The sequence below is a fragment of the Anser cygnoides genome, chromosome 3 (genome assembly GCF_040182565.1).
Source record: "Anser cygnoides isolate HZ-2024a breed goose chromosome 3, Taihu_goose_T2T_genome, whole genome shotgun sequence".
Classification (NCBI taxonomy): domain Eukaryota; kingdom Metazoa; phylum Chordata; class Aves; order Anseriformes; family Anatidae; genus Anser; species Anser cygnoides.
This window is the reverse complement of record NC_089875.1, coordinates 47,005,541-47,020,368: the sequence shown is the minus strand read 5'-3', so window position 1 is coordinate 47,020,368 and position 14,828 is coordinate 47,005,541. Positions and strand designations below refer to the sequence as shown.

Genomic DNA, 14,828 nt, shown 5'->3' with positions numbered 1-14,828 from the left:
GTGGATCCTGGAATAAATCATAGAGTGGTTTTGTTTTCCTTATCTTTCAATATTTTCTTTCTTTAATTAGTGGTGGCAGAAAACTAACATGTGGTGAGATTTGAAAAACCACAGTAACCATACTAGCTCAACGAGAGTAAATTTCCTTTCAGAGCTGTAACATGTACAAAAGCAAACTACATGTGGGGGCTTCATTTGCATAGCATGCAGATTTTCAAATAGGTGTCTTAAAAAGAAAAAACCCTTTCCATTCGCCACAGTGTGAAGGTGAAGCACAAAGTGTCTGCAAGGAAGGCTGTCTGGGCTTTGTAATTGGGTCAAAAGAAAATGCACTAAGGAGGTAAGTGTCACCAGCTATCTTTTATTAATTTTGGCATTAACCTAAATGGATTTAATTCTTCTCTTTCTGAAAGACCGTTATTCCTGTTGAATTTTGACTATATTGCAGATTAAACATGAGATACGTCGAAATTGGAAAGAACATGAGTATGGAAAAAAATGAGCAAAGTTTTGTAGTGGGTAATCTAAAATTCTGATTTATCTTTTAATGAAACAAGCCATCCCATTACATTGAGTCACATTCCATGAAACAGGGTTGATAATATTTAGTTGCTTCTGAGGCTACGCTGTTAGTTTTCAAAATGTGGGCAGATGTCTGGAAGAGACGCTGTTTACTATTACTGGCAGAAGACGTGAGAGTTTGAATATGGATTACAATCATAATGGATTTGGTTGGTGATTTGAAGTCATCCATTTTTATAATACAGAGGGAATTATTACTCATTATTTGCTGCTTACATGACTGTGGTGGGCTAGATTTGTCTTTGTGTAAAGAAGTTTGCATTGTGAAGCTCAGAGCCTTCTCATCAGCTCCAGAGATAAGAAAGAAGCACTTAAAGACCCACAGAGAAACGGGCCACAGTGAAATACCAGCAAATCCCTGTACCAACACAGAAAGTGTTCCTACTCTCAAAGTGCTGTTTTTAACAGGATTGGGGCCCGTGTTTCAAAATGTCAGATATGCTGAGCAGGAATCAGTGGTTTGCTTCAGATGGCATTTAGACAGAAAGTTATCTGTAAATAGGATCTAGGCTGGCACATATATCTGCTATCACAAAAAGTATGTGCACCTTATCTTATCAAAAGTAGATGCGCTATTCCTCACAGCACTTCAAGGACAGGAAAATTAGAAATGAAACTTATATTTCCTTTTCAAGAAAGTACAGAAGATGCCCTATGAGCCTCATCTGTAGCCCAAATCAGAGGTAACTTAGGCAATCTCTGTTACTGCATTTTGAAATGTAAATAACTTAGCGAAACAGTACAAAATTATTACATCTATATTTTTTTAAGTAAAATCCCTTCTTAGCAAAGATTAACAGAGTGTCCTGAAAACTCATGAGGCTTTGATGGTGAAAATTATTATGAATTATGAAATAAACAGTACAATGAAGAGTACTTCATTATTGTGACTGAGGATGTCTTGAAAGAGTCGCAGGATCTGGGCATGCTGCCAATCATCTAAATGCACAAAACCAAAACGCCGTGCGATAGTTTTGCACCTTCCCCGACATCACTCATGCATCCTCTCCGCTCACACTGCGCTGCTCTCTGATGCCAACCAGTGTCTCGACACTACCTGCTGCTGATCCTCCCAGGCTGCTGAAAAGATAGGTGTCTTTCTGCGAGTGCTGCTGGTGGGTGCCTTCAGAGCAGTGTGGCAGCTGCCAAGAATACACGAACTGTCCCACAGTGGGCCAAAGGTCCACTCGGTGCCATGTCTTATTTGTGGGAGCAGCCAGAGGCAGACACCTGGGGTGAAGAAACACCTGCCTTGTGGTGCTTGTCCTGGGATCTGCGTGCAACTCTCAGGAACTCACCTTTAGCCGATTTCCTGGGCTGGGGGCTTCCCGCAGCCTGTTACAAATAACAACCTACGTGGGCCTATCAGATCTGTGCTCGCCTAATCCCTCTTTGAACTCATGTATGTTTTTCCTCTGTGATGTCCAGGAGCAAAAAATCCCCCAATTTTATCAGTGTTGTGTGATGATATCTTATTTTACCTGATAGCTTTGTGGGCAGCCATCTGTGTGCTCTCATTGTGTGACTCAGTAAATAATTATTTTTCATTCACACCCTCCCCAGACTGATGGTTTTAAAGACCTATCGTGTGTAAGTAGTCTCTTTCCCAGGCTGCCTTTTTTGTCTTTCTTCAGCTAGTTGTTCCTTGCTCCTGATTACTATAGTAATAATCTTGCCTTACCATATGCCTCCCGAGAGGGAATGAGCAGAACGACGTTGTAGTTGTGCTGTGGGGGCCTGACAGATTTCTACAGAAGTATTACGTTGATTTCCATTTTCTTATTTCCTGCTTTTCTAATCATTCTTAACAAAAATGTCACCCTTTTATGCTGAGTTTTGTGGAGACTGAGATAAGGTAGAACAGCCCCCAGACCATTTAAGACATTATAATTTAATACCAATGCATTTGAAAAGAAATGGAAGGTCGTAGGCAACTAGAGAAGAACGACAGATCTCTAAAATATGTCCCAGGTACCTAGAGAGCAACGGAATCACTTGTGGTAGTCAGACTCCAAAACTTCATGCCCATCCCATTGCCACATTGCAAATCTTTTGACCATTGCTGCACCCCAGGTCTCTAACTGCAGCTGCTGGCTTGATTTATCAGAATCAGAAAATTAAAAACAGAAATTTAAAATGGAGACAATCATAGTTGTCTGCTACAATTGTTTCTCTTTGCCTTCTATTTTAACTCATCTTCTCTGCAGTGAAACTCACATATGTCTCTTCAATGCACTGAATTTACCAAACATATTTCAAATGCTCAACTGCTTATGGAGTTAACCAGATCCATGAGGACAGACAGTGAATTAGTTCAATCAACAATAAGGAGTCCAAATTAATTTTATATTGAGTCCATTGAAGTTAGTTGGGTCACAATCCAGACTGATTTCACTCTTTTTTTTTTCTTTTTTTTTTTTTTCACTGTATGCATGTAACAGTGAAGATTTTTTTTTTTTCAGCCGTAACAGTCAAAACATGCATGGGTGTGTCAACATACACACACCTATAGAGGGAAAAAATGAAATCCTCATTTCAGGGTTTTTAAGGATCTATGTCAAATCACATTTTGACATGATGCAACATTTTTGTTTCATTCCCTGGGTATGGTCTGTGGAAAGCAGTACCATACTTAAGTGGCTAGGGAACCACTGGTACTGTGAAATATTCTGTTTTGAAAGAAAATATGAGCATGACATCTTTCATCCTGTATTTCTTTATGTCCATAATTCTATTAAGCTAGGCATAGCTTACAAGGCTATCTGGTGTCTCTAATGACAAAACAAGACTCAACTAAGTGTTCAAACACAATTTCTGAAATAAGAAATTAGAATGTAATTTTTAGTTTTTTGTTTTTTGTTTTTTTTTCTTCCCTGCTAACATGAACATCTAAATTACACTAAGGACAGAGGTGGGGGAAAGAACATTTACAGGTTTTTAAATTCAGGAATCATAAAAGGAAGTATTTTCATGTCTAGTTACAGCTAATTTTAGCAACAGACCTGAACAAATCACAGAACCATAGAATGGTTTGGGTTGGAAAAAACCCTTCGTACCTGGGGGGTACGAACCCCCCCCCATACCTTCCTCCAGACCAGGTTGCTCAAGGCCCCATCCAGCGTGACCCTGAACACTTTCAGGAGTTGGGCATGTTTGTACCAAGCAGACAAATACAATTATATTTTCCATCTTTATCTGGGTATTTGCATATTTTATTAGCGGCTCAGGCAAAAGATCTGAATAATGTGCACCTTGATATATGTCAGTTTATTATTTTTTCTTCAGAAAACAGTTCTTAGTCAGTTTTGTAGTTAATGCTTGCTCCAGTTTTGCAGTTCTTCATGACTTTCAGTGAAACCTTTGCAGAAATAGGCCATAATTCAGGAAGTGTTCTGAGGACAGTGACAATTGACACCTTACATTTTATGATTCTAATGCTGGCTTGTCTATTTAAAAACAGTATCACATTATATAGGTAACTGAACTAGTAAATGACTTGCCTCCAGCTTGCATGTCTCCAGCACAGATAAGGTTAAGTATTTTCCTTTACGTAAAAAAGCAGGTTATTGTCATTGCTTGTCAGGAGGAAGTGGTGATAATTTCAATTGAACTCTGTACCTTTGACTAATGTCATCTATTGACGCTGATTGTAAATGTGCTTGAGACAGCCACAAAAGAATGTGACAGAATCACACATCCTCTTCGACCTGATCTTCTGACCATTTTCAAATCTGGTAAGTACTAACATAAGACAGTTTATCTATAATTTATGCTGAATGTACTAAACCACATGCCTTTGTAGGAGTGTGCTTACAATGGTAGGTAATGCTTGAAAAATAATTTTTGGTTTCCTCGAAGTGCTGAGAATTTTTTTCCTTATAGAAATCTGTCTTTTTCCTGAGGTTTTTCTTTGGTTTGTCTTTTGCTTTTATAATTCCAAATACTTTGTACTGAAGAATGCATTTTAGTCTTCTTTTTGAGTATTCACATACTGCTTTCATAGTGAAAAGAAATGTTAACGTAGATAGAATGGAAAATAGTAGGGTTAAAAATACAAGACTTATGTGATATTTAATACGCAGAACCTGAGTATGTTTGTGTACATGTGCATAGACGAGCCCATATGCAATATATAAAGAATATTAGAACATACCCAACCACACCCACCCTTATATATGTGGAAATTTATTTTTGACAATTTCCTAATACATTACTGCTAAAAAAAGCCATAAATATTCAGGTTATAAATTATAAAGCTGCCTATTGTAAGACTATTGGAGAGATTTAATTTAGGGTGGGGAAAATTGTTTAAAGAGGTTCTGATTCACCTTCCTTTGCAGCCAGTGCGCCTTCCTAATAACTTCAGTGAATGCTGTTTCAGAATCATAAAAGGAAATCAGTTCAAGAGGTTTAAATCAGGTCCTAAATCTGATCTTTGCTATTCTGGTTTCAGTTTGAATCTTTGTCTACTACTCTCAGAGCAACCAGCCTCGGGAAGCTTTTGCTGGGCAGTGGAAGTACTTTTGTGAAGAGATGTGTGACTGCTGGTGCCCTTGTGAATTCCTGTACCACTAGAGAGAGCATGCAGCTCTCCTGTGCTCAGTAGCTTTCTGCTGAATGCTTCTGAGGAGCAGAGAGCCTTTCTTCAGTGCTATTCTGAAGAGGTGTCCTTACAGACTTTAAGAAACACTTGTACTTCCCTTCTTCTAAATTGTGTTCACCCTGCCTTCTTCTCTGTACACTTTATACTAATGTTTAAGAGTTACTTTGGCAACATGGAATACGGAGCACTTTTTTTTAGAGAGTATATATACCATCAGGCTCTTTGTATGTTACAACCATGTACATCCTAGAAAGATATTTGTCATTCCATTTTTTTTTCCGAGAATAAAATAGCAGCTCCTAAAATAATAACCTAGACAGGTATCGATTTAGTTCTGATTGCAGAGTTACCGTGCTGACAGCCTGGTGCAAAGGGTAACAGGGACACCGAGAAGGGGGCGTGTGTCTGCCTGGCTGGGGGCAGAGGAGGGTAAAGCAGCAGATGGAGACTAGTGGTGCTCAGAGAACACAGGCCAGGAACCACAGCCCTAGGTGAACTGTACAGCATCACTGCTTGCCTTATACACCTTTGCACTTCAGAGAGACACTTTAAATTGTTAAAGTTTGCTTCAGAAAGCGTTCAAGGGCTTTCAGGCTGTCGTACACCAGCAGCTTTTAAAAATCAGCTTTGAAACAGTGGCAGAGGAAGCTGGAGTGGTGGTTAAAGGTTTAATTAAAGGAAAGGAAAGCCAGAGAAGCTGTGATGCTTAGACAACATCATATGGTATGGGTTTCTACCCATCTGAAGACCTGCAATTTGAGCCAGCCTCCTCACATGAGTCACACAGAGTTTGATCCTCGTTACACCTTTGGACAGTGAAGAGTGTTCGGTTCCTTCCCTCCCCCAGCTTCGTTCTAATATCTGGACTGCATCTGCCCCACTTTTACAGATTATCAGTCTCTCCCTTTCTCAAAACTCAGGTAATTCCCAAACAGGAAAGATTTGTTAATCTAGACTTAAGATTGACCCACGTATACATCCTAATTTACAACACAACTAGTAAAAAGCAGAGAAACTCTGAATGAAACTGGTGTTCACACTCTTGGCAAATAAGGGGCCAGTCCCTGCAATTACTGTGTGGTTATGTGCAGTTCTCATGGAGCAGGTAAGGGAAAGGAGGGGAAGACCGATTTCATGCAGGGGAATGCTGAGGAACTAAATCTCCTGCCTCTGGGCTCCTGTGTGAGGTTAAGCGAGTCATTTAAACCCAGCTTTGTGCATGTGGCCACCAATGGCATGTTCCCCATTTTATCCACCTGTGACTTCAGACCCTGTGGTCTGATTTGCAGAAGTCTGAGCCTCCCTGCAACCAGAGTCAATGGATTTAGTAATTTACATAACCGAAGTACTGTACTGCATAATGCTAGGCACTCCTAAAAGTGATGTTAGGGTGGGGGACAGGTGCCCCAAACTGAACATCCCAAGTGAATACTTACAGTAATGACTCAGTGCTCTAGTTCCTTCTCTGTAAAACAAAGTTAATCACACACACACACAAAAAAAGTAAAAAGTTTAGATAGTGCATTATTGTTACGGAATATAGTAACGTGCTGCTGTTTTACTGTTCTGTATACATCTCAATACACTAATTTACATTGTCATACAGAGTTTTTGAAAGTAAAATGTCATTTATTTGTATTTCTTGTGGTGCAAAGTCAGTGTGAACTGAGAATCACATATTCTCATGCATTGCTTATTAGCTCTCTGAATAAACAATCCATATGTAAGACTGTACTCATAATCGTACCCATGCAAGCCATCCACCCTCCCAGCTGCACAAAGTGCTGCAGCGATGTGTGATTTGTTAAGATGCTATCTTGTTGATATAGCTGAAGTGAGATGATTCTTCTGTGAATAACTTGTATTTCCAATTGTTTTCCTACTTCTCCACATTTCTTGTGCTGCTTTCCCCATCAAACTCTTTCTTTTTTTTTTTTTTTTTCATTTTCAGAAATCCTCGGAAAGCATTCTGTACTTCTTCACCATATATATATATACATATATATATAACCTTTTCAGAAGTGTACTGGCAAAATGAATATTGTAAGTACTCAATTAACGCACTACATCAGTAGATAATAAAGCAATGAACCTGGCAGTCCCAGATCTTTGAGGCTGCTGGTCCAACTGCCATAATTTCAGGAGTGATTGGGTGATGAGAAGTTTCTTACTCAGTAGATTTCACTGAAAATGCATGCCATTTCTTAGGTTTGTTACCTCCTCATTTAACAACCAGCCTGGTGTCTGCATTGCAAGGAACTGCATCTCAGGCTAGCTATCCCAGAATTTAGATTCTTCTGTGATGGCAAATTATTCCTTTCTGCATAACGTATTAAGGGATGGAATCCTTTGGGCCATCCCAAAAGATTATCTCCATGTTTATAGTTTAATTAAGATTTTGTGATCTTCACTAGTTAGTTCTTTTATTTGTGCTCTCCAGTGTTAAACACATTTGTAATTTGGGTGGGTGGAAACTGTAAAACAGGTAGTACTGGAGGAAACAACACTGCTATGGACTGTCTCAAGAGAAACTTGATATGGGCTTGAAGCTGAAGGGTAGGAAGTGCTGGACAGAAATATTACAGTTACTATAAGGGAAACGTTACTTCCATTTCAAATCAGCAAGCCTTGCAATACTATTTTTTCCAAAGTCATTACTATATTGTATTTGTATAATGTTGTTATCTATCATCTTTCAATTATATAGAAATTACGGAGATTTAAGGTGTGAGTTAACTTGTGATCTTCTTTTTTTACAGACAGAGTCTAGTGTCACAGATTATCTGTATGATTCAGACTATGCTTCTCTAGTTGCACAACCCTGCTTTAAGTGGGAAGTGAGGATCTTCACAAAAGCATTTCTGCCAGTTGCATACTCGTTGATTTGTATCATCGGCCTACTTGGTAACATCTTTGTAGTGATGACCTTTGCTTTATATGAAAGAACAAAGTCCATGACGGATGTTTACCTCTTCAACATGGCCATCGCGGACATACTGTTTGTTCTCACCCTCCCACTGTGGGCAGTGAACTATGCTGCTGACAAATGGATTTTCGGTAATTTCATTTGCAAAATGGCCAGAGGTATCTATGCAATCAACTTCAGCTGTGGCATGCTGCTTTTGGCCTTTATCAGTGTGGACCGGTACATTGCAATCGTACAGGCAACAAAGTCATTTAAGCTAAGGGCAAGAACACTTGCATACAGTAAACTGATTTGTTTGGCTGTGTGGGTATCATCAATTTTAATTTCCAGTTCCTCTTTTCTATACAGTGAAAGTTACAGCTTCTCCATCAACGAAACCAAAGAGATTTGTGACCACAGATTTGACAAAATGGCTGAAAGCACTATGCTGAAATCACTGCTGTTGTGTCTACAAGTTGGATTTGGATTTTTTTTACCTTTCATATTTATGTTTTTTTGCTATACATTCATAATCAAATCCTTACAACAAGCTCAGAATTCCAAGAGAAACAAAGCAATTCGTGTGATTGTATTAATTGTAGCTGTTTTCCTAGTTTGCCAGGTACCCTATAACATTGTTCTTCTTGTGGCAGCTGTAAATATGGGTAAGATGGACAAATCTTGTGACTCTGAAAAGGCAATGGCCTATGCAAAATACACCACTGAAGCCATAGCATTTTTACACTGTTGCCTGAACCCTGTGCTCTATGCATTTATCGGAGTGAAGTTTAGAAGTTACTTTGTGAAGATAATGAAGGACCTATGGTGCATGAGACACAAGAAATACAATAAACGTGGTTCAAGGACAAATTCTGATATTTATCATTCAAGACAGACTAGTGAAATTCTGACTGACAATGCATCTTCTTTTACTATATAATACAATTTGAAAAACATTATTACTGAAGGACTTTGCTCACCAAGCAACCCAAACCAGCCTCACTGTGCCTGTGGTAGCCAGTCTTTTGGGCTTCTCTGCACCTCAAAGGGAGCTCTCATGACCAACAACTCCTTTCAGGAAAACGATTAAGATAAAATAACAACACTGTCCTGTGGAAAACTGAAGTCTTATTCACCTCTCTTAACATTCATGCTCTTCTAAAGTGCACTCTTGTAGAATTATTAAAAGTGAATTTTACAGAGGAATGCTTCTTGTTTTTAATAATAATAATAATTACAAAAAAAAGTGTCTTCTCTGTTCTGCATCACTGAAATATCTCAAAAGTACTAAGTAAATGAATCAGTCTATGTCCCGGCTCATTCTACTTACATTTATGTTGTTGCTATTAACTATTTTTACCTGGAAATCTTATTTAAGTGTAGGTCTCCATGGTGCTTTTGCTGCAGACAGGTCACTTTATAATACCAACCTAAAATATGGCATTTTGAGCAAAGTATGGCAAGCAGAGCTAACATAGAAATGAAGAAACAGGCTCAAGGATTCTGGAATAGGTGGGCTTAGGTGTCAGGTCTCATAAATCTTTGCCCAGTTCTATGCTCCACCTGCTCATCGGAAATTGCAGAAGGTTACGCCAAAGCTGAGACTGGTTAAAGCCAACAAAGACATGCCTACTAAAGGCAATGTTACAATAAATAAATAACACAAAATAAAGAGAGCTTTGCAACATGCACAGAAAGGTTTTCTGAAATCTCCTTAGACTATTTTCTGAACAGAGAAAGCAGCTTTATCTGAGAGATTCTTCCCTTCATTTGGCAGTAGATTCCAGTTCTGCCTTCAGTTGAAGCTGATCAGCTTGTGAACATTTTTCTGTGTTGTTATTTCATGTTGTTATTTTTTTCTTTCTAGCTGAAATTCACACTCCACTTTCCAGAAGCTAGAAAACTGAACAGAAATGTAATTATTCAAATTCCAACTCTTTTTTTTCTATTTTTTTTTTTTTTTTTGAACTAGATTCATCAAAAAACACGCATTTCTTTGTATTTTGCTATTGTTGGCAAAGCTTCCTTAGGAATGGATTTACTAGCACGAAGTATGTATGTATGAAATTTATTCTGTTAGCTCCAAAATTATTAAGGTCTATGCCTAAAAATAAAACCAGAATCTGACTTAATTCAGCCAAAATTTTTACTGAGTTAGTCAGCATTTATCTCGCTCTGGATATAGGGATATTTCTAATAAATTCAACTAGTTTTACCCAGCAAACCCTCAGTGGAACTTGTGTTCATTGAGGGAGCTTCACCACCTTGTAACTGTGCAGGGTGTGGAGAGGTAGAGAGGAACAGGAGCTGATGCATTTCATAGAGCTGGAGGGCAGAGGGGCAGGGCAGGACGTAGGAGAGGACAAGAACACACCTGCTACCTGCTTGCAGTCTGCTGAAGTTCCTACCACAAATTAATGCAATGTGCAGCTCACAGTTTGCCTTGGATGTCCTCTTTTATACTCATGGCTGAGGAGACAGAGAAAGAAGTAACCACATCTTTCAGTGGCAATCCAAAGGGCCAAGAGGGGCAGTGCTGGAGCTGAAGAAGACTTGAGGAAGGGTGTTGATATGGTACGATGTGAAATTGGTACTGCTTGTGCTGGTGTAATCCATCCGTGTTTACAGTGCACTGTGAGGTTCTTAAATATCAGTGCCAGATGTGATAAAGATTGTATGCATTTATCATCACTGAATAGTAACTTAGGCAAGAATATGATGCAAAATAATGTAAATGCATATGTGTGCATTTGCTGTATGATCTTCTGCATGAAAATTCAACAAATAAAAAATGTTACTGAAAAGGAAAGAAAAGCCTCATCTTTAAGTTTCTTGCTACATTTATTACCTTGAAAACTCTCTTATTCAGTGCAAAATCTGTCATGCCTGAGGACAGCATGTCACCCTCAGGATCTGGATAAAGGACCTATGCCCTGCTGCACTGACTTAAACCCACCCAGTGCCACAACAGCTCTCAGGCAGACCCCTGTGAGGCTTGAGCAAAGCCTGCAGCCTCCTGCAGTCCCTGTAGCCACGTCTGCAGGACTTGTCATCAGTCCGTGACAACTTTGGTAAAAAAATCACTTGAGGTACAGCTGAAACCATGAATGATCTCCCCATCTCTGGGAGAAATGGGGTGAGAGGGTGGGAAGAGCTCACAAGGGGCTGCTGAGCAGGTAGAAATGGGGCTCCAACCAGCGGGGCACAGGCTTGGTGTCCTTACAATTTTTACTTGAATTTGGTAGGCAACTACAGAAGCCTGGGTTGTTAAACATTTAATTTACGCGTAATACCTCCTTAATTTGTGTGTGTGTGAGAGAGAAATCTACTCTCAGATAAAAGAGTGAGACCAGTTCAGAGTGAAACCACGGGAAGGGCAGAACCCAACTGGTAGGCATTGGGCAGCTGACGGTCAGCAGATGTCACTGGTGATCCTCCACCTCCAGACATTCGGAGTCTTTTGTTCAATGAGCACATCAACAGAACTGTCAGGTGAGCTCAGGTTGGTGCTGGGAGTTTAAGGAATGTAAAAAGGGCACAGATTTATAGGAAATTGGGTGGTATTCTCACTGCAGAATAACTTTTCAGAGCTTGCTATGGATGCTGGTTTTTACTAAAATAACTGTGGTAGCTGTGCAGTACACTGCATAGTCAATACATGGTGAAAATTTATTTTGTGTTGCATATATTTCAGCAGTTATTTTTGAAGAAAAAAATAATAGTTTTTAGATGGATCTTCATTTTCTATTATGTTTAAAGACCGAAGAATACATACTGTGTTGTGTCAAGGCATAGACACAGAAAATGCAGCTGATAAGTTTTGACAAGGCAATTCATATCCTCCTCCAGCTGGAGGCTGGGGTTGGGCTGTGGTATTGGTTGCATGTACAAATTCTTTGCTTGTCAGTGGATTTCATTCTGCTTTTGGTTGCTACGTGGGGGCCTTGCTTGACACTTCCCATTCAAGTGGTTCAGAAGGAAGTAGGTCATCTGTGCAGAGCGTAAAATAAAGCTGTAACATCTCAGTGTAGACAGCCTAACTAAATCTGTTTTCTGACACATATCTTGAAAACTGACCTGACTTACTGACCAGTTTCCCATAAAGAGTGTCAGTTTTCTTCCCATGATATTTAGATTTTGTGTGCTAATTTTTCTCTTGATATATTCATTTTCTTAGAAGAGTGATCACTATAAGCTAGCGAACCTGCAAAAGAGTCATACTGGACAGAGGAGATGAAAGTCATCTGGGCCTCGCTACTTGGAAGGACAGGCAGAGGAAAGAAGGTGAAAATTATGTGCAAAGAGAGCAAACGGTTAGAGATGATGGGTAGAAACTGAAGAGAAAGGACGAAACAGTCTACAGAGGAACTTTTTTTTTTGATAGAAGGTTATTGGTAACTGATGATTAAGTACATAACAGGTGTAACTGATAACTCTACTTTTAATCTTTGTAGGGCAATCTTACTGTGTAGAATTGGGAAAATTTTGGGAATTGCCAGTTTTACTGATAAAAGTACTAAGAAAATTGTACTTGAGGCTTTGACTATTTGGACTGAATTTGAAAAATAGATTTTGATTCAGTGAAAATGATAAAGTTTTCAAAATGTCAAAACAGTATATCTCATGAAACATCTAAAATGTGTTGACATTTCCGGTTAGTTTTCAGATACTGTAATAAAAACCAAGGAAATGATTTCACAAAACCACTGAAAGAATCTCATAATCTGTTTTTTAGGCTGTTGCTGAGCAACTAGGGTATTCCCACCACCACCCAACTGTGGGTTTGGAGCTCATACCCTCTTGAAAGAAGCCCATGCAAAGTACAGATCCCCTTCCTTCCCCCACACCCCCCAAAAAAATAAAAAAAGGATGCTTCACCCTTAAAGTGTGCTACGCGTATATCTCTAATTCTCTTCTGGGTGGTGTAGTTGCAGGTCCTTCAGGCTGAAGAAGGAATTAAATAACATCTCTTGTGGACAAATGACATAACCTGATGGTAAAGATGTGACCACTAAGCAAGGAGTTGGTCTCTGGCAGCTTTGAACAGAGCTAAGTTCCTTTTATTACAAGTTCCTTAAAACAAATTCTCCATTTTTTGTTGAATGAGCTCCATTATCTAACCTGAGTTGAAAATTGTCTAGGTTTTACTTAGTCAAAAAAAAAAAAAAAAAAAAAGACCTATTCATTTAAAAGCTATTTCAATAGTGAAAGTTTTTATTGACCCAGTCAGGATCCTTTCCCTATCAAACCGAAAAACTTATTGCTTGTGCAATTTCATAACTGAAATCTGTAGTTGGTTTTCTTTGGATTTATTGTATTATGTAACTCAATTGTATATCCTGATGCATAACTCATATTTTTAAAGAAATCATCATCTTCCATTTATTTTTCATTGTTTTTTAATGAGAAATATGTGCTGAATTACTGCATTATCAATTTGATCTATATATAAAGTCAAGTTAAAACAATTGAATTAATATTCTTCTATCAAAATGTTTTAAAGCTCTTATTCAGTTGTTATAGTTTTGGTATTCCTAAATAATTATTATAGTTCATACAAAATAATTTAATTAATATATATTTAATCATAGTAACTGGAATTTCTTTATAAACCTGTATTTCACTGAGAATTAGGGGAAATAGAGAATATTCAGCTCCTTTCATAAGAAACAAGGGAGTAAGAGATGAAGATTGGAGCAAGAGCTTTTCTTCAAAATAGAAAATATCTGTGCTCTTGATTTATATGAATGATAGATAGCCCTGCTGTTTTAGCACAGAACATGGTAGATTTACTTATGATGTATTTGTGCTTAATTTTATTTGGTAAGTAGGAATTATAAAGAAAAAAAAGCTACCTAATTACCAGAAAATTTTTGTGGGTTTTGTTGTTGTTTATTTATTTATTTGTTTGATGTTGTTTGTTTCTTAGCCTGGATTGGATTATCCAGCTATAGCTTAGTTGTGATCTCTGGTCCCATTTCTGAAAAAAATTTACAGATATATGGAGCCATTAAAGTAGTTACAACTGTAACTCAACTTGCTGTCCTTGATTTTATTTGTTCATCTTTTGTTAGTATTCTGTTTTTAATCTATGGACTTCTTGTAGTTATCAGATCAAGTTGTGCTTCTATTCCAGGTAATTTGTTAATATTTTTTACTAGGATCAAGCTCTTAGCAAAACATTATTATAAAAACATTTCTAGGTTCTGTCTTCCATTAAAAATTACAGAATGATAGAGAAAAAGGAGCATTAAGATACAGAAAATATAGAGTTTGTTAGAAAGCATAAATGAAAGATGTGTATACTATAATTATATAATGAAGAATATACGCACATACATTCTTTACCTTATGGCTTTCCTCAAACCTATGTTTTGTCATTGAACTGTAGTTGTGTGATGTTGTTAAATATTCTTTCAACCAGTACACCCCTCCACAGAGAGTAGCTGCTGATGAGATTTTCTTTTATCATTTCTGTTTTGTTTTGTTTTATTTTGTTTTATTTTTCCCATATAAAGACATCAAATTAATCTTTGCTTCATTCTGTAAGGGTGTTTATGAACAAATACTTTCTGGCAAAGCAACTGTGGAAGAAATTTCTTGCCCTGAATGTCTTTCTACAAGTTTCAAAGTCTTAGGTGAGACTCAGTACCTCACTCTGAATTCTGCTAACACATTTTAGCAGTGTTTTACTCACATGTGTAAGTTGGGTTTTCAGTTAATAGTGACATGGCTGAG

At 38.1% G+C, this 14,828-nt stretch overlaps 1 protein-coding gene across 2 annotated transcripts; it reads left to right on the top strand.

The window, feature by feature from the left end:
- The first annotated feature begins 267 nt into the window (after window positions 1-267).
- On the top strand, window positions 268-10,054 carry CCR6 (C-C motif chemokine receptor 6). 2 transcript variants are annotated; one of them, XM_013186815.3, is made up of 4 exons: window positions 268-340; window positions 4,251-4,316; window positions 7,137-7,228; window positions 7,945-10,054. In XM_013186815.3, the coding sequence occupies exons 3-4, from the start codon at window positions 7,220-7,222 to the stop codon at window positions 9,028-9,030; spliced, it is 1,095 nt and encodes a 364-aa protein (XP_013042269.2). In that variant the 5' UTR covers window positions 268-340; window positions 4,251-4,316; window positions 7,137-7,219; the 3' UTR covers window positions 9,031-10,054. The 2 variants fall into 2 exon arrangements, with proteins under 2 accessions (XP_013042269.2, XP_066850228.1); XM_066994127.1 differs by lacking the exon at window positions 268-340 and adding an exon at window positions 362-519.
- Window positions 10,055-14,828: the final 4,774 nt, after the last annotated feature.